We start from the raw sequence: 23,579 nt of genomic DNA, 5'->3' as shown, positions 1-23,579 counted from the left end.
ATGACCATTTGGATTTCAATTACTCACTCTATGTTATGTTCATTTATTGATTTTTAATTATATATTTACTGACTAGATATACTGATTTTATGATGCACTGTTCTCAGTTTGTCTGTAAGGCTATCCCAAAATCATTCAACCAAAAAAAAGCAGTAGGATCTATGAATGTAATAATCCATTTATGGATTAATGGCTGGAAACTCTTAAAGAATCCCTTTTTACATAGTTACTTGCTTCATTTATAGTTTGCAGAATCTGTACTTAGTTTTTACTTTGTATGATGATGTACAGTACAGGTCAAAATCGGGAAGGTACAAGTAGAAAACCTACTCTGAATGAGACTGTTGTCCCCCTGCTCCTTGTTTTCCCTCCTGTTCTCCACACAGTTATGGAAGCAGTATCACATGTCATGCAGCTGGCCCAATTACCCTTAGTATGTGAAGTGAGTAGCTTGTTTTGGAACATGTGACGTTTGAGCCTAGTAAGTTGTGCAACACCACACCATGGCCAAATGAAGCACTGCCCAGTTCACCTGAGAATGTAGCGCAGATAAGACAGTGTTTACATGTTAATGGAAATTGAAGGGAATCCAAATGCACATCCGAACTCTGATAGATGATTGAGGAGACTACAGAGGTGTGGTTTTGAGTTGATGGAAACCTCAGAGAAGATGTCTAACTGGGACAAGGAGTGGAACATATCTTTTGCAGGCTGTGGGTTCAGGAGTATTTACTATCTGGGGGCTTTGAGCTGTATCCTGGAGCGGGTCCCATGGCTGGTTCACGGAGCCGCTAAGATTGGTGGAGCTTCGTCTGGTTGTTTGGTGGCTGCAGCTCTAACTGTTGGGATTCCCATTGGTGAGTTCATGGTGCACTGCAGATAAGTGGCTGACTGAAATCATCATGGTCTGTCATTTTATTGGGTATTTTATATGAGGATCTTTTGGGTGACAATTGTTGTGTCACAATAATGAACTAATGCTTTGAGATTACAAATGATTTTCCAGTACACCACTCTACCATGTAATCAAATCCTTTTCCCTCTCCTTTTTATACATCTATGTTTAAAATCAACAAAATGTGACCTCATCTTTCAAAGTAAATATACACCATGTCCACCTCCTCAAAGGTTAAGCAATGTATGTTTTGTTTTCTTACACTCCCTACACTTATGTCTGACACGTTACTGCAAGTTTTCATTCTGTAGTAACTGAAGTGTTTGGCCCTTCAGAGAGATGTGTTATCTCAGAGCACAACAGCATTGTACTTGGAGGGTTCACTGACACACAGAGTTCATGCAATAATGAGAGCAAATTCCAGAGTGACAAAGAGTTCAAATTCAAGGGAGGCCATACAAGGGGAAACACCCATCACTTACTCTCTGTCTCTCTCTCTGCTTTCTTCTCTTATTCACTTACACATAATAATAAAAATAAAATCACAGTTACAAAAAATAGTGTGTATGTTATTTACCATGTATTTTGAAAATCCAAAAATAACCTTAAATCCTCAGTAGAAATGATGAAATGACTCACGGCAATAAAACAACGACAAGTAAAGAATTAAAATAATGTACCAATTAGGGACATTATTAAAAATGTCAGTGTATATACGACACATAACCAGAAAAATGACATAAAGATATGCTGACAACATATAGTGTAATGAGACCTAAAATAGCTCAAGATGTCACACTTAAAAATGCTTAAAAATGTCCTAAAATAAGTAATAAGTAGGGTCAAGCACCAAAGTGAGCTCAAACTGGACTGGTGTTGGGTGGAAGTGACCTCTGTCTGCCGTCTGGGGGTAAGTCACTGAGTTGGTTTGTAGTGTGTGTCTGTGTGTGTGTGTGTGTGTTATCTGAGGCTTGTATTCCTTTCATTCCAGTCAGTTGCTGTATAAGAAACAAATCTGCAAAACAATGCCTCACATAGACATTCATTTGGTACATTACTCAGAATACATTTTACAGCTCCAAGAGAAGGCACTCAGTGAGTCGGGGTACAACTTTGGCTTTTTCAATACATAGCTGAAGAAAATATGAAGGGATAGCTTAACTAACCATGTCATTAATTCTGACACTTGTTTATCTTTACTGCATAATAAATACACCAATCTGTGATTGTGCTTCTTTCTCCTCCTCAGAGCAGTTCTGTGTTGATGTTTTGGCTGTGGCGAAAGAAGCTAGAAAACACACTCTGGGAGTTTTCCACCCGACATTCAGTCTGCTGCGGACGGTACAGGACTCCCTGCTGGAGAAGCTCCCAGCAGACGCCCACATTCGGGCGTCTGGGAGGCTCTGTGTGTCTCTTACCAGACTGGCTGATGGGAAGAATGTTTTGGTGTCAGAGTTTGACAGCAGAGAGGAGCTAATTCAGGTAGAATAGAGGAGAATCAGAGGGACTGAAGTGCTGTGTAACCTTGTCTGATTTGACTGCATCTATTCTGATATAATTCTAATATATATGAGGTTTTGTTTTGTGTTGTTATACCATTGCAGGTTCTGATGTGCAGCTGCTTTTTTCCTATTTACTGTGGTTTCAGCCCACCTTCATACCGTGGAGTGGTGAGTACAATCAAATTTAGCTATGTTTTTGTGAGAGGACTAAAAGAAAATGGCTATACAATATGGTTTAACGATGTTCTTTACTTTTAAGCCCCTATAATGAGACAGTAAAAAAAAACTGAGTTTGGATTTCTGGCACAATTTTAGGGAGGAGAGGAAAAGGGGTTTTCTGGGCCCATTGGGCTTTGGTTATTTTTCTCCTGTAACAGCTGCAATAGGGACTGATAATCTTAATTTTAAACATAATTTACTGTCATATAAAGTTGAAGTTGAAAGAGCTGGGTGGTTTTCTTTACAGCTACCATTCTGCATCCATGCTCAACAGCCATACAGGGAGACCATCGATATAGAAACAGTTTTTTAAATGACTGTTGTAATGGCTGTACATTTTAGGACCCACTATATAGTCTAAAACAAGTGGACAGAGTTTATGTGAAGAAAAAAAGGAGTCAAAAAACAGTGCACAGAGAAAACTCTTAAATGTTTCACAGTTGGCCTGGGCAGAGCACCATGGTTGATATCCATCAGAGAGAATGCAGGTGCTTTGATGACAGGCGAGCAGCAGGTGTGCAGGTCTGAGTGGCAGCAGGAGACTGTGAGGCCACACGCAGCTCCACACAACAACACACGAGAGAGACAGACAGGAACATACAAACACAAAGGGGGAGAATAATGGGAAAATGGAGACTAGGACCCCGACACCGACAGTAAACTAAGTAGACCGGAATGTCCAGAGAGTCCACAAGTCCACAGTCCAGAGTCCTCAAATCAACTGGTGAGGTCACAGTTGCTATGTCCATTTTTTATACAGTTTATGGTACAAGCCCAAGCTCACCTGACTGTATAAAGTCACAGCTAAATGTTCACGCTCCCTCTTTAAGAGTTGTAGAAGGTACTCTGGGTAAGGAAATCATTAATTGAAGTTGAATACAAGACAGCTACTTATTATGTCAAAATAATATCTTGAATGCACTGAACAAACACGTCTTCACCATGCATGAATGGTAATCCATTTCCACTGCATCATACATGCCTCCTATGGACGAATCTGGCGAAGTACCAGAAGTAACCAGGTGGCTTTACTGCAGTGGCATCTCCCTCACTCCCCATCTGTTTGTATGCAAGCTGTACTGAGAAGTATACAATTTTCTGCTTTTACCGTTACTGTTTTTGTAACGTTACATTTGAAAACGATGTCTAGGAGTTGGGGAAGAACCTTTGCAGCTCTCAGCTGCTCTAACAGTAATAGCAAACGTCAACTTTAGAAAAAAAAAAGTAAATGTGAAATACACATGCCTTTACTTGTGCCGATGTCTGAGAGCGTACAGACTGCATAGATTCCCTGCAAAGGACCAACATGTTTCCAAAAGTGGGTCAAAAATGTTAACAAAAAGGACTAAATTATAAAACAACACAAAATCGTATATTTTTATTTTTTCTTCCAAATGTAACAAGTTAGTAATGATTAAATTCAACTCTTTAGTAACTGACTGTGCTAGCTAACGTTAGCTAGTACAGCACATTACAGCGCCTCACAACTTCATTCTATGTAAATTTGAATAATTTCATATAATGAATGTTCATCGGTAACTGGGGGCCACTGACTAACTTACACAATCATATACCCATGCTGCTGTCGCTATAACCTTATAACGTTATTGTTTAATACTGTATCTACCACTGTCAATGTCAGCGGGCAGGAGCCAAGTGCCACCGCAGTAATGGCGGTGCAACAAGGTGGTGGAACACACAAATTGGTCGTCGGATTAAAGCCACATGTACATGCATTTAGCAGAGAGCTGAGCTTGACTGTCATCTACTTTTATATCTCTTTCTCTTCAGCTCTATATGGATGGAGCCCTGAGCAACAACATGCCTCTATTTGAGCACAGGAACACCATCACTATGGCCCCTTTCTCCGGCGAGAGTGACATCTGCCCCAGAGAGGGTACATTCAACTTCCTCGAGGTGCACTACGGCAACGTTAGCATCAAGGTCAACACTAGCAATGTGCATCGGGTTTGTACATCCTTCCTCCCTCCCAGACTGGAGGTGGGTGCTTTTTCTTTAACACAGTGGAGTTTAGACAAATGAAATGTGTGAGAAGATCAAAGAAGAGCAAAACAGCCTTAATGATTTTACACTGTTGTTTTTAACAGGAGCTAGCTGAAATCTGTCACAACGGCTACATGGATGCGCTTCGTTTTCTGAGAGAAAGAGGTGAGCTCCTTCATCTTCCTCCTCCTCATGACTGAGTCTTTGATTTTTCTGGTTCACACCATGTATGTTATAACAACTAATACATGATATTAGTCTATTGTGTGTTATAGATCTGCTTGGGCCACAGTGTCTTTCCTCCAGTGTGATGGCGGAAACAGACGCAGTCAAACCTGCTTGTTGTGAGACGAGGAGGGAAGTGGCTCAAGCTGAAGAGTCCAGAAAGACACTGTTGAATGGACATAATCGTCATCAGGAAGATCACTGGTGGCTGAGCCTGAAAGTCATAGAGAACCTCCCAGTTAGCTTTAAGAAAGGTAAGGAGGGCAGGTGTCAGCAGGTCACAGGTTTGTGAGTCAAAGGGAGGGTTTAGCTGGCATCCAAAAGGGTCTGCGATGGCTGTGGTTTAGGAGGTAGAGGGGGTCATCCACTCATTGGAAAATCAGTGAATTGATCCGCGGCTCCTTCTCAGGCACCTTACTGAACCCCAAATTGTGTGAGTGCATGTAAATGGCTAACCGAGTATCATGTGGCACCTTGTATGGTAGCCTCTGACACTGCTCTAGGAATGTGTGTTTGAATGTGGCATTTATTTAAAAGTGCTTTGAGTTGTCTGAAGACTAAACGGTGCTATACAAGTGCAAGTCCATTTACGAATTAATTGTAAGGTTTTGGTTTATAAGAAGCAAACTTGTTATGAAGGATCAAAATTAAAATGTATTAGAAAAAAATAAATAGCAAGGGAAATTTTATTAGCTAGCAGATGAAACCCAGAAAATAAAAAAAAAAACCTGTCACCGTAGCACGGGGAGTGTATGCAGATGAACAGTGGCTTCCCTCCATGTCGGTAGGAAATCCCCAGCCATGCTGTGAGCAAAAATTAGCCAGAAGACGGGAAATGCTACATTTCAGACAAACAGCGTTCATCTGCACACATGCCTATTCTGCCATGACACAGACCTAGTTGAAAATTGGAAAAGTGTCTCTTTTTGGAATATTTTATTGTTTCATGTAAAGATTGTTAGAATATATATGTTAAAGATTTAACATTAACGTGTGGTGAATTAATTGAATGTAGATCGAGCACAAACTCTACATCTACCACAGACAATGTTACTAAAATGACAGACACCTGTGTGTGTTTGTGTGTGTGTTGTGTGTTTTTTAGTGCTGTGTGAGGCTTGCAGGGATAGTCATAGTGGTGACACTCGATGGTCTCAGCTCACTGAGTTCCTTCCAGTGAAAGTGGTTTTATGTCTGCTGACCCTCGTCATGCTGCCCATTGAGCTGAGCTTCATACTCATTAAAAGGTAAAGAGTTTTGATGATGCAAACAGAATTAAGGCAGTCGAGCATGCAATTCACAGTCACTTAATGTCTTTTCTCAAATTGTTAAGCCTCACTTTGATTTTTTTCTAAACTTATTCTACATTGGTCTTTTATTTACAACAGCATGATATTATCCATGTTGAAGCTGACTGCAGATCTCTGCAGGCGGACGTGGAGCAGCAGAGACGAGGACTCCAACAGGTGGGTGCAATTAAAAATTCAGAATTTGAATTTTCTTTTTTTTAGTTTTTAGTTTATCAATTTTAATCTGAATTACTGGGTTAGGATTACAAATTGCCTTTGCCAAACTAACAACAATTAATAAATAGATGATTTCATTGCAAAACCTTGACTTATGAAGATTATCATGTTTGTTTTGGGGTTTCTTTTGTATTTCCCAGTACATTTTCAGAGGAGCACAGCAGCAGCAGCTCAGACCTAAGAAGCCAGACAAGAGGAGACAAAAACATTCAACCCTTGACCTCAACAGTCCCCCCAATTTCCAACAAAATTCTTCACTGGGACAACAACGGTAACCTGGAGCTCTCTCTCGCATCCACCTTCTCAGTTCCATCCAGCTTCTCTGCCTCCAGTAAACCTGCGTACAGCAAGGTGACTTTAAACCACAGAGGTAAACAGACACTTCATCAAACATCAACAAGGCAGAGAAAGGGCTGTTTAGATTTGCAAATATAAAACCTTTAGATGAATGCGATGCATATGTATCACTTTTGTTAGATCGTATAGAAATAAAGCAGCTTAACTGATATTTATTTATGATCTCTTAACACTTTTGTGTAGAAGAAGAAATGCACGTTTGGATTTGTCTTTTGAATCTTCTGCTTCATTATGAACCATCCTGACCTCCCAGGTTGTCTGCTGCTGCAATCTTTAGGTCCTTCAAACCAAGGCTGAAGACTTTTCCTTTTGCTGCTGTAACCTTTATACCTTAATATAACCTTATGCTATTTCAGCTTGTTTTAATTGTGTATTCTCTTCCTCTTTAATGACTGTTTGATATTGTATTTAAATGTCCATTTTAAATGTGTTTCCTTTGAACTTTGTCTCCGGGTTTTTCATGTTTAATGTAGAGTTCTCTGAATTGCCTTGTTGCTGAAATGTGCTATGTAACTAACCATACCTTCATCCTCTCACCTTATTGAGGATCAAAAGCAGACAAATCCTTAATTATTCCTTTTAAGTGCATTTAAAATAACTCCAGCCGTGTGACAGTAGAGTGAGTATATAATAGCTACCTTAAATTTAAAGATTAGGCTGAAATTAAATCTTGTAAATGTACAATATAAACCAATCAATGAAGAAGTGTCTATTTAAAGGTCCAGTGTGTTGGATCTAGGGGAATGTATATTGACAAAAGTGGTATATAATTTTCATAAGTATGTTTTTAATTAGTCTACAATCACCTGAAAATAAGAATTGTTGTGTTTGTGTTATCTCAGTAACTGCCACTAAATCCAACAAACTGGACCTTGAAGATATATTAAAGTTAGGTAGATTTGTCATAAGATGTTATGTACTCATGTCAGCCTCTCTTTTATGTTGGAATTTACTTTGTACTGTTAAATTCCCTAATATTTTCCCTAGAAAAAGGAAAACCTCAGTTATTCTCATAATACTTCAAGTTTACCCGTAAGGCCATGTGACACTAAAAATGACTAAAAGGTAATCCAATGATATAGAAAAAGCATAATCAGGAGATTTTAATGGACAAATGTTTCATAAAATTCCTTGTGAATGACATTTTCATAAACATACAAAAAAGAATTCTAAAATCACTAAAGCAAAAAAGTCATGATAAAAAGATTAAAATATAACCTGGTTTGAGGTTCGTAACATATTGAAAGGCTTGTGAAGAATTCCCTGTGTGGAATCTCTAACAAACATCAGAGTCTGGTTTCATCAGTGATCTTTTTGCATTGTGGTCAGTTCATAGCACCATGAATGTAAAACATTAATGCTAGCTAACTCCTCAATTCACATAGAGGATAATATAGGCTTCACGCCGATTAATCAAGCTTAAAAAATAACCATCTGAAGTTTTATCTACTGTCCAAACAGTAGAAATTGAACGTTTTCACATACTGCATCACAGTGCAGTAAGGTACAGTACAGTACAAAGGCAAAAACAAATGTTTAAATACATAACCTTCTCCAAGGACAGTCCAGCATCATTGTCAAGTCCCTGATTTCACATATATAAAAAGACTGCCGTGAAGATGATCGTACATGTATACAAGACCACAAACAAAATAAAAAATGCAGAAGAATGTTCTGCAAAACATCTAACAAAAAAGTCCATCTATCTGTGTATTTCCACTCGGACACTATTAAAATGATCTAAAACCTGACAAAATAAGTCTTTTTCCTTATACGCTGCCGTCCTTTGGTCCACCGGTGATGTCTGGGATCTGATCTGCAAAGGACTGGGTCATCCACTGTCCGTCTGGGAGCTGGCCCTCTGGTATCTGTGACGTGGTCGCCTCCTGTGCTCCTTCTGAAGACAGACAACACACAGACTAAAACCCTGTGCTGAGGATGACGTGACACAACTGATATCTATTATGATGATTCTGCTAAAACTGTCCATTGTAATAAATCAATCATAAATTGAAGCCATTTTTTTTTCACAAAGTATGTTTACATGCACACAAGAAATGAGGTTACGCAGGATACTGGGAAAACTTTGTAAATCCACGTATGAATACATGCAGTGGCTCAGTCAATGACATTTTGTAGCAGGAAAGGCACAGGTGTGATCAATAACATTAAGGACGGATTGAATGAAACTGAGTCATCGTTTGTGTTACCAGTTTCACCTGTGCCTTAACTTCTATGACCAGTTAAAATGTCTGCTGTGAAAAAGGTCCATCATTACAACAGGTGTTTAATTTTAACAACCTCTAATGGATGAAGTAAAATCTTAATACTGGAATACACTCTACAGAAACAACTGTTTAAACTGTGTGAGTGTGTTACCTGTGTTTTCTGTGGTTGCAAATGTACAGTGACCGTTGGTCTGGCTTTGAGCTTGACCCTCTTCAGGTCCTCTCTCTGTGTACGCTCCACCGTAGGCATCTTCATAACCAGGATCGTACTGCTCCTCCTTTATCGCCATCCTCTTGGCATCCTCTGTTGATGTAAAAAAAGGGGAAAAGTCAATGCCAAACATGACCTGAACTTGATCCAGATGTCTAAATGTTAGTTAGTTCCAATCAAGCAATTTGGTAGAGATGCATTCCATGAGCGCTGACATACAACATCACTGGGACGTTTAACTCATCCTGTATCACTCCGCCTCATAGCTTTTCTATACCATTAATTAGGCCTACATTAACGAACGTAATAGGGGGGACTTTAACTCTTTTTGGGGCTTGTTCATGTGTGGGAGTTTTGGTTAAGGAAAATAAGAGCGCAGCTGTTCCTGTTGGAGCTGGCACACCGTCTTCCGTCCCGTTTATTGCTTTATTAGTTATCCAGTTAGGTGAACCCAGGACGCTCGGTTGCATTGGTGGCAGCGGTGTTCTTCAACAAAGCCGCTCTGAGGACTTTTCTGTGGACGTGTGGAGCCGTTAGCCCCGCTGTTGTTTTAGCTTAGCTGTCTCAGTATAGCTAGCTAGCTGGCTAGCTAACCCCCGCATGGTGCTTCAAGACTGTGCACGACGGTATGTTTCGAAAATGTGGCGCGGAGACGAAGACCCTTTTAAGCAGGGCGCTGGGATGGTTGACAGACGTTTGCCCGGCAGGGACTCTAGACCTGGCCTCTCCCCTCACTGGCGACAGGAGCCAGAGTTTCCTCGGCTGGGTGACGAGAAAACTCAGGTGACCGTAAGCGTGAGTGCGGGAGTCGGCGGAGACTGCAGCTCTGAGCCGGTAAGGACTCTTCCTACTCGCCTTGGCAAGTCAAGAGGAGCACACTGTATTCAACAGTCTGCTACATTTAACAAACTCTTATTTCACTGGAAACACACGGATAAATGTACACGATACTAAGCAGCTGCCCCTAGAATAACGTGTAGACCTAACTAACACAACATAGCACGGCAAAGTTTTGTGTTGCTAGGCAACAACTATCACTTCCAGCGGTTGCAGAACTATTAGCGTTTTTACGGCAAAGCCAAAAATAGTAATTAGATGAACAACCAAATCCTAATCTGATGCCTGGTGTTACTGTTAACTTAAAAAATGAGGCGAGTTGAACTGTAACAGCAATATCACACTCCCTCTCCTATGATATTTCTCAAGCAGTATTTTAATATCACAATTTACTGAAAGCCAATTATGGCACTACTTTCAATGCATATTAACGTTTTTTTTAATGATAGCCTTGTTTTTTTCCCCTGATATGTCACAATGATGTGTTCTAGTTTCACACAAAAAACCCTGCCATGTTACACAGTGGTTTAATCCTGGGTTATTTAAACAAAACACACATCCATTCATCCATGATAACTGTGCTTACCCTTGGCCAAATGTAGGTCAAATGAGTAGTTAACCTCCTCGATCTCGGTTTGTCTTTGGACCCCCTTCAGCTGATCTCTGAGCTCCCTCAGTTTGATGTAGAAGTGGACTTTGTCCTGAGCACGAGGGAACTGTGCACACCGAGCGCTGGATGAAGGCATAAGATACAGAGCCTGTAGAGGGAAACAACTGTCAGATCAAAAACACTTCAGATGTCCTATAATTAACAGTCACTTTTTTAGCATTGATACTGATTACAACTGCCATCAAATACTGATGTATTGCTGAACAGATAAAACTAGTTTGCTAAACAGATAAAACTTGGATACTCACCACGTCACAGTCGGGGATCTTGTGTGGCTGCAATCCAAATTCAAGTGTCTTCGGTTTTTTCCCAAATATCTCTCTGCAGAACATTTCATAGATGCCTTTGGGGGGGAAACAGAAACAAAATTACTTCAATTCATTTTATTGAATCATTTTCTTGCAAGTGTTGCTCTGTTGTAGAACATTGCTTACATTTTCCATTAAAAACAGCAATAAGAGGTTTGAATTTCTTCAGCTTCTCTACAAGAATTTTGCCACCTTCACGTAACTCTTTACTGTTGAGAGGAAAACAAAAGGAGAAGTGGTTATAACACAGTATTGCAACAAAAATTATAATGTCAAAGCCAACAGGAATCTCAGCCTAATACAGTCAGTCATTAAGATTCCTGTTGGTCATCCAACTTCAGCACAACTCAGGTTGTCCCCCTTTTGCCCTAAATACATACTTCCATCATATGAGCAATCAACTTAAAGTCTGTAAGGCCTACCTTGAAAGGTCTTTGCTCCCTGGTGTTGCTCTAGCCACCATGTTGGTGAAGCCCATTTTGTACTTGACAGGCAGGGTGGTGTCATGCATGTGGTTGAGCTGCTCCTCAGTAAATCCAGACAGAAACAGGCACTTCCCTGAAACATAAACGTTACCCAGTAAATCAAATCATCTCTCAGACTAACTGAAGACTTCATCTCCACTTGCAACATGATATATATATATATATATATAAATAATCAATATGCTGTTCAAATAGTTAGCTAAGAGTAATGACCAACTGGTTGAAATAGCTAGCTTCTGCTACTAGTAGTAGTAAAAATGCAAACTTGAAAAACTTACCTGAAACATTGACAGTTAAATTGTATAAAAAATAATGTAAAACAATTGTGTGAAAAAAATACTCGGTAACAGTGTTGAATAATATCCAGTCAATGATACATTCAATAGAACACATTTGGAACGTGACGGGTGGTGTTGATGAAGATGTACTTGAGTTAATTTGTTTCGGGTGCAGGGGTATGTCTTAAAGAAAAGGTTGGAACCACTCTGATCAGTTCTGAAGATCAACATGAGCAATTTTTACTATAACACATCTTAAAATCCTTGTTATGAGATGACTTACAGAAATGATTTCCAGGACCTGGAAACCACCGTCCAATGAAAGCTGCCATAAGTCCTGGATTGATGCCAATCTGGAAAAAACAAAACAAAACAGTGCATGTTTTTGAGGCTTACAAACTCAAATTAATCTGTCATAGCTGTGTATTTGGCTCCACTCAAACAGCTGAACAAGGAATCTTACAATAACATAGTCCAGGTTGTAATCCAGCAGGTCTGGTAGAGTCTTTTTCATGACTTCCTCCTCTGACATTCCCTTGAAGCGGTCAATTTTCCTCTTCACCTTTTTGAAGCTCTCGTCAATCTTCTCTTGCTTGCCATCTGCCTGAGCCTCAGCAGCCTTTTTGGGCTTGGGACCAGGTTTGGCTTTAGGTGCATTTGGGTCCTTAGGTGGCTTTGGTGCCTTGGGGACTTTTGGTGGTTTAGGTTCCTTAGGTGCCTTGGGTTGAGCTGGTCTGCCTCTCTTTTTTGGTGGGGCTATGAGAAAAGTTCATTTAAGTGATATTAAAAAGGAATAAGCGTCTGAACCTTCACCGTGCCCTCGCACTTTGCTGAACTGTTGACAAACTCCAACTACATTTTACTGTGCCATAATATTACTAATTTAATTACATTTTTTGAAGTTTCCAAGCAAACCACAATACTACAAATTATTTAAAAAATATATTTTTGACATTATGACAAACGCTTTCCAAAAGCATGCAGACTAGCAAGCATGCTGACGCCGTGCTGCATTACAAAAAAAATCATCAGATTTCGTTATTTAGGTATAACTGTGCAGACCTGTTGTTAAAATACTAAGTCAACACTTTATGACAAACTAAGATATGTAATCCCTGACCCAGAACCAGCCAATCTAAACATACAGTTAGGTTTCAAAAGGGATTGTAGTACGTTTTGCCAGGTCTGCAGGTTCCTGCTGATCCATCATGGGTTCTGGATTAGCCATGTGTGCCATGGCTGTCTCTCCTGTCTGCCCCTCTGGGTAGTGAGACTGATGGTTGAAGCCTGCGTATTGGGCCTGGAGAGCTTGAAACTGCTGTGCAGACTGAACCCTATGAGAAGACAAAAAAAAAAAACAAACAGAGGAAAGTAGTATACAATAAGTGAAATGGCAGTGGGGTGTGCTGTGGGTGGAGTTAGAAATTAACTATTTTGTTTAATCTGCCACTCTGGCTCATGGATTCAAACATTTATCACCAGACACTCAATAGATTAACGCTGTATTTTGTCTGGTGAGTAGCAGTCACTTGCATATTTTTCCCAGCATTTGGCTAGTGCAAATTTCCAACTCTTGCTGCAGGGTTAAAGCTGAGTTAGTCCAATGTGTCATGTAACCTACGTGTTTTTCTTGTTTTGATTTTGATTTTCTGTATTTATTGATTAAGAGACAGTGACAATGCATAACTTAGTTTGATAATTTAACTAACATAAAGATAAAATAAGATAAAATCTCCTTTAACTTTAAAGACTCAATTATTCCTCATAAATGATAGGTTTCTTTGTGATAACTTATTTGGTCAGAGTTTTTTATTGGTTTACTAGATGAAGCTGATATTATTATTTAATAAACTGGTAAAGTGTGTAAAGTTTGCCAGTGCAGTTGGAGGCATTTCTGTGGAAATTTATGTTCAAAGAGTGAATGATATACTAGAAACACTTCTACATCCTACATTTCAAAATGACCATAAAGTTGAATCAACAACTCCTTACAACAGTTTCAACAAAACCTGAACATCATAACCTTAAATGAAGGTAGAGCTGCTTGCAGGCCTGTTGTATAAGTTTGCAGTCGTTTTGGTGAGGTGGACCTAAAAACTGCATGTCAGTTCTGAAAACAAGGCATGTGTTTATGTCTACATTTAAAAAAAGGGAATATTCTGCAGACTTGCATGCAACTTATTTTCACACCAACGAGAAAACCCACACTGTTAATTCTCAGTCAGCAACGGTTAATGAATCAAAGAGACTGAAGAAAAGCTTAATACTGTATTAAGGAAAAAGCTAATTCACAAACAAGATGTTTTCCCTGTATTAAACTAAAGTAAAATTAAATTAAGGTATAACAAAATAATGCATAGCACTGTAAATCATCATTAATGATAGACAGCCCAAATGGCATATTATGAAAACAATGGTAAAACAAAATCAAAAGGGGCACACATGCTTTCATTTCATTTTCATCACACTTTGCCATTCAGAGGTTTGCAGCTATAATCCTGTAAGGCCACATTGTTGGTGAGGAGGAAGACTCACCACTGTTGAAGATACTCCGGGGACACAACAGGGAATCCATTCAGCTTGTCTTCCATCTTTTGGGTGGTTTGACTTTATTAAATAAATCAATATGCATATTGAGGAAACATAGCTAGGTGATGCACATGAGGTTTAGCATAATTAGTGTGTGGCAGTGTGTGAAACTGAATGCATGTGCCAGCAGGGCATTGTAGACAAACTGTGGATTTAGTAACAAAAGATAAACCATAACATGAACAATACCAACAAGAGGATAACTAAGATGGTGAATACATCAAAAAGGAAAAAAAAACAAACACATATGCAGGCCCCACTGTGAAAAGTATAAACAGCATATAAACCCCAAATTTTGCGACTGCACATTAATGACTGTTTCTACACCTTCTTCCACGGCTATGCTAACTAACAAGCTAAACCCGAATGAAAATCACTCATCCATTTTAATACAGTTTTAGAAAACATTGCGAGCAGGTTAAGTTATGAGTTTGTAGCCGTCTCGTTTCAATAATAGGCGTTTTGTATTCCGAGTGATATCTATGGATGTTATTGTTCAGAACATTTAAATAGCTGTGCCACAAGTGCAGCTAATGTTAGCCAACAGCTAGCTGTTCAGCTAACTTAGCATGGATGAATGGTTTCGCATCCACTGAAAATCATCGCAAAGAAATTGCAAACAATTTACCAGTATTTAAAAACGTAGACGTACCTCTTGTGGGTAAGGTTTGAATTAGTTTCTTCTGTACCAATAAGTGTTATTTTTCCATATATCCCGCTGTTCAATTCACAATATGTGAGGTGCTACAGCGGCAACAAAGACATGACAGCACTGCCGGTCAACTTTGACACGGGAAGATCTCAAGTCTGAGAAGTAGGGGTGCAAATGTAAAATATATTTGAGAGTAATATAAATATGACCCAAAGAAGAAATGTTTGGGACTATTGAATATTATAATGTCTTACCAAACAAATCTAGTTAAATATAATGTGTCCACTTTAAACGTCACGATAAAATCTAAAACCAACAAAACGGTACCTACCTATTTTAACATTGGTATGAGCTGATCGACTTTTAAACTCCACGAGACTTGTTTTCTATTGGCTGATGAAGTCTGTGACGTTTCTGTGACGTTTGCAGCTTGGTGAGTTTGTAGTATGGCAAATTGTGAAAAAAAAATATAAAAAAATAGGGAAAAAATATATATATGACTCCAACTACTATGACGTAATATATACCGTAGACATAAATATAGGTACAGGATTAATCATAATAAATATGTTAATAATAATATAGTTCCTGTTATGGCTTTAGGTTCAGACTTTAAACACTTTACTGCCATCTTACAGCCTGAATGTTTTAGGGAGATGATTGTATTGATTTGTATTTCTTCTTTAGTGACTTCACCCATGGTACAAACAGATAATTAATAAATGAAACCTGATAAGACATCATTAGCGTTTTTTGTTTTAAAATTTTTACAGCAGAAAATATTACATATCTTGCAAGACTGAGATTCCTTTTTATATCGTTTAGATTTTAAATTGATTTTCTTTCAGAATTTCCCATCTTTGAGACTTACACGGCCTGCTTAAAAAGGCTTGATAATGTCCACATAGTACTGTCCAGCGCAAAGTAATTTTGTGCAATGCACAATTACATCAAATAAATACAAGTTCTTTATTAATGCAGCCTGGGTTCAAAAGTAGTGGATCTATCCTTTACAGTTGTACTAAACAAAGTAGTTGCCCTGTTGTAACTATAAATAATCCATGTGTCATTGAGATTTAATGCCAGCTTTTCTTTCTAGCTTTTTAGATGTAGCCATTTGTCTGCACCTATATGCTAAATTTATACTGTGTATCAATGTATTTAATTTAATACACGGCTGGGAGACAGAACACATCAATAAGCAAGTGAATCGTCAAAATATAAACAATCTTTCTGCTTTTGTCATGGAGCTTTAAAAATCCAACTTTCTACTCATGAAGACGCATTAAAAAATGCACTCTGATGGCTCATGTAAGTCTCCTTATGTAATAAGTTACATATTATAACTTCACACAAATGCTTCAAACAATCAGACAATAAATAAGCCAGTTTTAGAAGAGATTTAATAACTCTGTAATTAAAGATTAGAAATTCCAGAGTACAATTATCCATTTATACAGCTGATAAATCATAAAATGTCATTCTTTTAAAAATACAAAAATAAGTCACTGGACACACGTACTATACAAAATGCAATAAATAGTGATTTAAAAAATAACACCAAAACATGCACAGTCTGCTTGAGAGTTAGAAAACGTAAACATAGTGGGCACTTTCTCCATTGTGCGTCACAAAATGAGGAGTCGGGAAACTTCAAGACTCCTCTTGTGGTGTCATCAGAGGGTGTCTCACCCCCAGTGATGCATGATGCTACTACTACAGCTGAAATCTGTTGAGCGAACCTCTCCAGCTGCAGTGGTTCCGTATCATGTTGTCAGCTGACTGACCTATAACGCCCATTTCTGTAAGGTAGCACAATACAAACCAAAGAGACAGATTGTTCTGCTTGCAGGGGAAATTAACCAATGCATGGATAGTAGATGAGCAATTTATTTCATTTCTAGAAACCACCCACGAGACATTTCAAAGGACCGTGGCAACATTTTAGGCATTTTCTGTTATTTACTGCAAATTATGTAAACTTAAAAATGTGCCCTGTGGAGTTTTCTTGCAAACAAACAAAGGTTATTCAGTTACACAGGATGTATTGTCAGTATCTTTGGGCCCTAATTTTGTTGACAAATCTATGGTTTGGGTTATTGGTTCACTTCATGTTGTATAAAAATCAACAGAAGTTTCTTTAGAGGTAATAAGTCACAGTGGTTTGGAGTCATTCATTTACAGTTACAGAAGTCTGATTCCATCTTGTTTCAACTAAATATAAGTAGAGCGACATATAACTACTCTACCTGTGAGCTACAGCAGAGAGGCCTGTTTTTTCTCCTCTCCTCAGTTCCTTTTAGTTGGAGAAGTTGCTGCTTTGCCTTGCATCATCATGCAGCCCACTACAGCTTTCATACTCTGGATCCACCTGCTCTTCCTTGATTGCCATCCTCTTTGCATCCTCTGCAGAACAAATGCAACAACAAGGAGTTAGATCTTCATCTAAGACATAAATATGTCAGCTGAAATGACAAAGATGCAGGACACTTACGAACTGAAATCCTGATGTTTCAGCCCTACTGTACATTTAAAGGGAGCTGTACTGTTTACCTTTAGCTAGTTGCAGATCAAACGAGTACTTCGTCTCTTCTATCTCGAGAGTGGGTGCCAGGCCTTTCATCTGGTCACGCAATTCCTTCAGCTTGATGTAGAAATGTACCTTATCCTGTGCACGGGGAAACTGGGCACAGCGAGGGCTTGATGATGGCATCAAATAGCACACCTAGGTGAAAGGAAATATGCTTTAAGGATTGTAGTTTGTATTGATGAGTATGTTTAAAGAGTAATTCAGGGACTGTCTTAACACACCGTGTCAGTTTCAGGGATTTTGTAGGGCTGCAGACCGAAGTCGAGATTCTTTGCCTTCACACCAAAGGTTTCTTTGCAGAAGATTTCATAAATACCTGCCAAAATTAACGTCAGTGTCAATACACTGTTAAACCTGAACTGTTAAGCCTACCTAAATGGATTTATAAATGAGCCATCTAAAGTCTTAAATGGATAGTTCATCTCAAAATCAAAAATACATAATTTTCATCGTACATGAAGTTCTACATAACAGTATAGATTTTTTTGGTGTGAGTTGTTGAAACTGTTACCAGCCGCAGTGATGTCTGCTGTCTCTTGAACTAGATGGCACTTGGTTTGTAGTGTTCACCTCAACATCAGTGTCTATTTCCAGAAATCATGACCTGGTTAATCAAGATAATCCACAGACCTTGTTGTGGGCGCTTTTATGTAGGAACTTTTTTTTTTTTTTTTTTTTTTAACAGAGCTAAACCTGCAAACTACACCATTGTGCAGAGGGAAGTGTGCATCTACTGCTAGTTCACCTCACACCACTGAGCTACCTCAGCCTGCACACATGCTTTCTTCAGCACAATGATAAGATGCTTGGTTTAGTTCAGTAGAAAGAAAACAAACCTCACAACCAGGTCATGATTTCTGGAAAGAGATATTGCTGTAGAGACTTTCAAATATATTCTTTTGACATTTTGAGTGCCACAAACCCAGTGTCATCTAGTTCTATTATACTGGTGAGAAAGCTGACATCTCTGGAGCGGATATCTCCTAACACTTGGCGACTCACACCTTAGCAATCTGATAAATAGCAGTACAGGTCAGAGAAAAATTATATATTTTGGATTTAAGGGTGAACTTTTCCTTTAAATTTAAGTAGTTTAAGTGTTTTAATACTTTTACCTTTTCCATTAAAAGCTGCTATTAATGGTTTGTATTTCTGCAGCTTGTCAAGTAACTGTCGACCTCCTTCACGAATCTCCTTACTGGGACAAAAAGATACAAGCAGAAAAATATTATTAATGGTTTTTCAAGGGACACATTGAAATTGTTTTTTAAGCAGATGGACCTCACTTTGTAGACCTCAGAATTCAGTCCTAGTCTACTGTTACACTAACCCTGAATAGTTCTGTACAGAAGCAGTTTATTCACCTGGAGAGGTCCTTGCTGCCTGGTGTGGTCCTCTCTACCATGTTGGTGAAGCCGATGCTATATTTCTCCGGCAGACTCTGGTCGTGCATGTAGTTGAGCTGCTCGTTAGTTAGACCAGAAAGAAACAGGCATTTCCCTGGATAGAAATTAGGAGTTGGAAATGAATCAATCGAATGGCTATCAAGACACAAAAAATACATTTCAAAACACTGGACCCAGATTAGTTATTTAGGTTTAGGACATTTTCAGTTGTAGATGCACTGAATCTAAAAGACTGTGTAAGAGCACACAGCTGGACAATAAGCAGGTTTGTTTTCCATCATAGTTTAGTGAGCTGATGATAAAGATGACAGTTGTGGTCGCACAGTAAAAAAAAGAAAAAAAAAGAAAAAAAAAAGAAAAAGGAATTTGATGTGCTGGTGCTAGACCTAGACCGCTAAAGTGAACGAAAGAACCACCATTAAATATGTTTCTTGCCTTTACAGGATAACAATAAACAGTACACAAAAAGGGGAATTAAAGACTAAAATACATGTTTTTTAAAAAAATCAGTCGCGTGTCTACTGTACTTTACAAAGTGTGAAAACAAATAATTTTGAGGAGCTAAAACCAAATCATTGTGAACTTTCAGCAACTTCTTATTTTGAAAACCCCCACTGATGAAACATTTGAAAATGGCATTCATAGATTTTCTATTAATCCCTTAAATGTTGATATTTTCCCTTACAGGCCCCATAAAAAGCTATATATTAAAAAGAACATTTCTCAGCATGGTACAACTGTCTCACACATCAGATTAAAAGTTACATCCTCATGTTAGTATCTCTGGATGATTTGTAATCTCTTTTTGCATTTGACATTAGTTTAAACAAATCTGAGCAGCATGGCGTGTTTGTAATTGCAGAGCCACTGTGGGTCCAACAGTGTGGCGGCAGTTAAAAGTGAAAGCTGGCGTGTATTCCCTGTAGTCAGTAATGAAATTAAAATTCAACATACAGAAATGGTTTCCTGGGTTTGGGTAATGGTGTCCTTTGAAGGCTGACAATAGTCCTGGGTTAATTCCAATCTGAGGAGAAACATGAAGGCGTCACCATGGCAGCAGACCTGAAAATTTGTTTTTCTGCCTGAAACCTTTCAGCATACACACATCTTTTTTTTGTACAACTGGCACCAATTCACAACTTATTCAAATGAACAGATATAGAGAAATTCCTAAAAGCTCTCCAGAAAATAACTCACTATCAAAATGTCGAGGTTGTAGGTAATGACGTCTGGTAGGGTTTTGGCCATAACCTCAGCCACCGACATGCCGTTGAAGCGGTTGAGAGCCCTCTTGGCCTTTTTGGCTGCCTCAATCTCATTCTCCTCCTCCTGCATCTTGCCCTCCTCGGTCTGCTGCTTCGGAGGCCGTCCTCTCTTCTTCTTAACTGGCGTAACAACTAGGACAGAGAGGAGAGACATGTTGTACATATGACATCAAACTTGTGTAGTGTGTGAGGGAGAATAACTTTAAACAATAACTCTGTACCCTGGGGTGGACCAGCAGGCTGAGGTTGGTGCTGAACACTCGGCTCCTGCTGCTGTATTGTATGTTGAGGCTGAAGGTTGTGCAGGTGTGCAGGATGATGCTGCTGCTGCTGCTGCTGCTGCTCCCTGACATTTGGCTGGTAGGTCAGCTCCTGATAGTGATTCTGGGCTGGAGGGTTGTAGTTTTGGTAAAAAGGTTCCTGGCTAACTGGTGGTTCCCTGTGGACAGACAGTTCGGCCATGACGGGCTCATCTCTGGGACCTTCTGTGTAATAGCCCATGTTGTGATGTGGCATCACATACTGCGCCTCGGGGTGCTGCTGGCTGGACTGGTACCTTGAAAAGAGAAGGTGCGTGAGAGAAGAAGAGAGGAGGAGAAAGAAGAAGAATAAAGAAAAGGAAAAGAAAAGAGAAAAAACAAAACAGGATCCAGACAGCAAGAAAAGACAAGTTATGTCTAGTGCTCAATGGGGTGCGTGAAGAAGTGGGTGAGGCAAACTCACAAAACACAGTACTTACAAACACACATGCGTTGATGTACACCTGTTTGTATTTGTCTGTGTTTCATTCAGTGTAGAGTAAGTTGAGCTCTGAACATCATTTGTTCTTGCTTTATTGCAGCTGTTAGGTTAGTTCTGTTTGAGCATATAACCTCGAACACTCACTCATCACAAACAGGTGATCTTTAACACCGGTTCTGTTGTGCGCTCAGGTAAGGCTGCCTAGAATGGAATTAAGATTTACAAACAATTGATAGGACTTGCAAAATCATTGTGATTAACATGAATTTCACTAGAGGTCAAACACGTGAAGAGTTTCTTAGGCTGGGTAAGAGACGTACTTTCTTTGAAAAATTTCAGCTGGTTGCAATCTGCAAACTTTACCGCTTGATGCCACTAAATCCTACACACTGCAACTTTACATTAACAAAAAAGCCTTCTAAATTGGTCAAATTGGCTACAGACTTCACAAAATGCAATATCATCAAATTTTAAAATTAACTGTCGATTACATTTGCTGGATAATTACATGTTGTTGGTTTTTTTTAATCTCTGAACTATATCTCAGGGTAATTCCGATTCAAGATATTAGTCATCTTCCCATTAAAAGGACCACGTTATAACGTGGTTATTATAGGGATGGGAATCAACAGAGGCTAAATTATCTCCTGAAAGGACAATTAAAGTTTCTAATTTTTAGCATTTTTATTGCAGCTAAATGTATCTGGTGGACTGAAAAAGCAAACTATTTTTTGTCATTCTTGTTCGCTACCAAAAGTTAAATTTGTATTTATAATATCAATAAAGCATCAAGATAAACAACAAATGATTCTTGCTGTCTGTATATCGATAGATAATGCCACACACAGTATCTCGATTCTATGCTGTATCAACCCCCCCCAACCCCAGTTATTATCCTTATGAATTACACTATCTGAATCAGATTTATTGTCCAAATGTGTTTGTTACTCTCATTGTACATGCACAGAAATAAACGTAACAGCTAAAAAAACAAGGACAACAAAGCTGCAAAAGGTAAACATTGACTACTATCTACGGATATAAATATACATTAAAAATAAATATCTGTATATATTAAAAAAAACAAACAAGAAACACAATGATACTTGTAGACAGTAAGACAATAGTGCAATGGTGATTGCTATCACTTGATTCAAGCCTAAATATAGAGTATACAGGTATGTATGAAGTCGTGTGTCAAATGTTACTTATTTTTTCTCCCTCTCATGCATGAAAATGAAGACGTCAGGGAGATAACATGAGAAGTTTCCCATGACCTGCCACCACCACCAGCACCAACTCACCACTGCTGAAAATAATCCGTAGGAACCGTCAATGATGTATACTGGTTTTCTTCCATCTTTAACTGTTGACTTATTTGAATAAATTAACATTCATTCTGCTGCCAAAAGCATCAGCACACAGTGAGTAAATGTGAGCTGCAGCACATACTGCTGGCACAAAGAAGACAGATGGACGCTGCTACAGGAACATGGAAGCTTTAGCTAACAGTAAGCCAACAACATTACGCCGTCCTACAGCTGTCTGTGCACCGCAAGATACATCTATATCAACGAAACATGAAGGTGTAGGAGCAAACTAACATACCTGTCATACATTTTTGTTCTTTAGTTTTCAAATAAGAAGAAGAGGGGGCTGGGAATCCTCCCAAAACAAAGAGCATTTAAACACTCAACACTTCCTTTTGCGAAGGTTAAGTGAAGTTTTATCGCCACCCATCGGTTGGGAGGTGCACTGCACCGCTGCAGGTCAGACCATAGACTGCGTATACAAAATAAAATAAAATAAAACCAGTCTGACTAATATGATCAATCAGGATGTTTAGTCATTCACAACTATATAATTACAACCATAAACTATTACCAAGTTAAACAGCAGAGCAGGGATATTCAACTTGCTTTGCTTGGGGGCCACCTTTGCAAAATAACAGGAGCCCGTAGGCCAGTCGCAGGAGCCCCATACATGTTTCTACGATTTATGACATTTCTAGGATTTTATGACGTTTCTATGGTTTAAGGACATTTCTAGGATTTCAACAAGTTTCTGGGATTTTAGCATGTTTGGGATTTTAAGACGTTTCTAGGGTTTTAGGATATTTTTAGCACTTGAAGACGTTTCTAGGATTCTAGGAAATTTCTGGGATTTTTACACATTTCTTGGATTTTTACCACATTTCTTGGAAAGTAGGATGTTTCTTTAATTTTGTGATGTTTCTATGATTTAAACACATTTCTGGGGTTGTGGGACATTTCAAGGATTTAGGATATTTCTAGGATTTCAGCATGTTTAGGATTTAAGGACATTTCTAAGATTTTTTTTTTTTTTTACATTTCTAGGATTTTAGCATGTTTCTAGGATTTTAGGATGTTTTCTAAGATTTTAGGACATTTCTGGGATTTTTTGCACATTTCTAGGATTTTAGCACATTAGGAGTCTAGGACATTTCTAGGATTTTAGGACATTTCTATGAATTTATGATATTTGTATGATTTTAACACTTTTCTAGGACTTAAGGATGTTTCTGAGATTTTTGGACATTTCTAAGATTTTATGACATTTCTGGGATTTTA

The 23,579-nt window shown here is 38.7% G+C and overlaps 3 protein-coding genes across 6 annotated transcripts; 1 reads left to right on the top strand and 2 right to left on the bottom strand.

Moving 5' to 3' along the window:
• Positions 1–590: 590 nt before the first annotated feature.
• LOC121950639 (patatin-like phospholipase domain-containing protein 2) lies at positions 591–7,105 on the top strand. 2 transcript variants are annotated; one of them, XM_042496709.1, is made up of 10 exons: positions 591–857; positions 2,145–2,377; positions 2,500–2,565; positions 4,408–4,617; positions 4,725–4,785; positions 4,896–5,099; positions 5,951–6,092; positions 6,234–6,311; positions 6,512–6,741; positions 6,982–7,105. In XM_042496709.1, exons 1-10 carry the CDS (start codon positions 653–655, stop codon positions 7,023–7,025), a joined length of 1,473 nt encoding a protein of 490 aa, XP_042352643.1. In that variant the 5' UTR covers positions 591–652; the 3' UTR covers positions 7,026–7,105. The 2 variants fall into 2 exon arrangements, with proteins under 2 accessions (XP_042352643.1, XP_042352642.1); XM_042496708.1 differs by having other exon boundaries at positions 6,512–7,055.
• Positions 7,106–7,805: 700 nt separating this feature from the next.
• On the bottom strand, positions 7,806–15,091 carry LOC121950771 (G/T mismatch-specific thymine DNA glycosylase-like). 2 transcript variants are annotated; one of them, XM_042496877.1, is made up of 11 exons: positions 14,987–15,091; positions 14,281–14,352; positions 12,919–13,079; positions 12,209–12,501; positions 12,029–12,098; positions 11,405–11,540; positions 11,109–11,191; positions 10,923–11,017; positions 10,591–10,762; positions 9,108–9,260; positions 7,806–8,625 (listed from the first exon to the last, which is right to left on the bottom strand). In XM_042496877.1, the coding sequence occupies exons 2-11, from the start codon at positions 14,334–14,336 to the stop codon at positions 8,498–8,500; spliced, it is 1,347 nt and encodes a 448-aa protein (XP_042352811.1). In that variant the 5' UTR covers positions 14,337–14,352; positions 14,987–15,091; the 3' UTR covers positions 7,806–8,497. The 2 variants fall into 2 exon arrangements, with proteins under 2 accessions (XP_042352811.1, XP_042352812.1); XM_042496878.1 differs by lacking the exon at positions 14,281–14,352.
• Positions 15,092–16,385: 1,294 nt separating this feature from the next.
• LOC121950720 (G/T mismatch-specific thymine DNA glycosylase-like) lies at positions 16,386–22,692 on the bottom strand. 2 transcript variants are annotated; one of them, XM_042496803.1, is made up of 9 exons: positions 22,293–22,542; positions 20,469–20,803; positions 20,180–20,379; positions 19,937–20,006; positions 18,941–19,076; positions 18,692–18,774; positions 17,798–17,892; positions 17,540–17,711; positions 16,386–17,392 (listed from the first exon to the last, which is right to left on the bottom strand). In XM_042496803.1, the coding sequence occupies exons 1-9, from the start codon at positions 22,346–22,348 to the stop codon at positions 17,286–17,288; spliced, it is 1,254 nt and encodes a 417-aa protein (XP_042352737.1). In that variant the 5' UTR covers positions 22,349–22,542; the 3' UTR covers positions 16,386–17,285. The 2 variants fall into 2 exon arrangements, with proteins under 2 accessions (XP_042352737.1, XP_042352738.1); XM_042496804.1 differs by lacking the exon at positions 22,293–22,542 and adding an exon at positions 22,597–22,692 and having other exon boundaries at positions 16,387–17,392.
• Positions 22,693–23,579: the final 887 nt, after the last annotated feature.

This window comes from Plectropomus leopardus, chromosome 11, assembly GCF_008729295.1.
Source record: "Plectropomus leopardus isolate mb chromosome 11, YSFRI_Pleo_2.0, whole genome shotgun sequence".
Taxonomy (NCBI): domain Eukaryota; kingdom Metazoa; phylum Chordata; class Actinopteri; order Perciformes; family Serranidae; genus Plectropomus; species Plectropomus leopardus.
The sequence above is the reverse complement of the archived record's forward strand: the minus strand, read 5'-3'. Positions and strand labels throughout refer to the sequence as shown.

What these genes read in the sequence shown, in the direction of transcription:
- LOC121950639 (XM_042496708.1), top strand. Translation starts at nt 653, where the DNA reads ATGGAAACCTCAGAGAAGATGTCTAACTGGGACAAGGAGTGGAACATA. An exon ending in CACCTTCATACCGTGGAGTG is followed by an intron (nt 2,566 to 4,407) that starts GTGAGTACAATC and finishes CTTTCTCTTCAG; the next exon opens with CTCTATATGGATGGAGCCCT. An exon ending in TCGTTTTCTGAGAGAAAGAG is followed by an intron (nt 4,786 to 4,895) that starts GTGAGCTCCTTC and finishes TGTGTGTTATAG; the next exon opens with ATCTGCTTGGGCCACAGTGT.
- LOC121950771 (XM_042496877.1), bottom strand. Translation starts at nt 14,336, where the DNA reads ATGGAAGACAAGCTGAATGGATTCCCTGTTGTGTCCCCGGAGTATCTT. An exon ending in TGCTGTTTTTAATGGAAAAT is followed by an intron (nt 11,018 to 11,108) that starts GTAAGCAATGTT and finishes TCCCCCCCAAAG; the next exon opens with GCATCTATGAAATGTTCTGC. An exon ending in TGACCTACATTTGGCCAAGG is followed by an intron (nt 9,261 to 10,590) that starts GTAAGCACAGTT and finishes TTACATCAACAG; the next exon opens with AGGATGCCAAGAGGATGGCG.
- LOC121950720 (XM_042496803.1), bottom strand. Translation starts at nt 22,348, where the DNA reads ATGGAAGAAAACCAGTATACATCATTGACGGTTCCTACGGATTATTTT. An exon ending in GGCAGCAAGGACCTCTCCAG is followed by an intron (nt 18,775 to 18,940) that starts GTGAATAAACTG and finishes TTTTTGTCCCAG; the next exon opens with TAAGGAGATTCGTGAAGGAG. An exon ending in TGATCTGCAACTAGCTAAAG is followed by an intron (nt 17,393 to 17,539) that starts GTAAACAGTACA and finishes TTTGTTCTGCAG; the next exon opens with AGGATGCAAAGAGGATGGCA.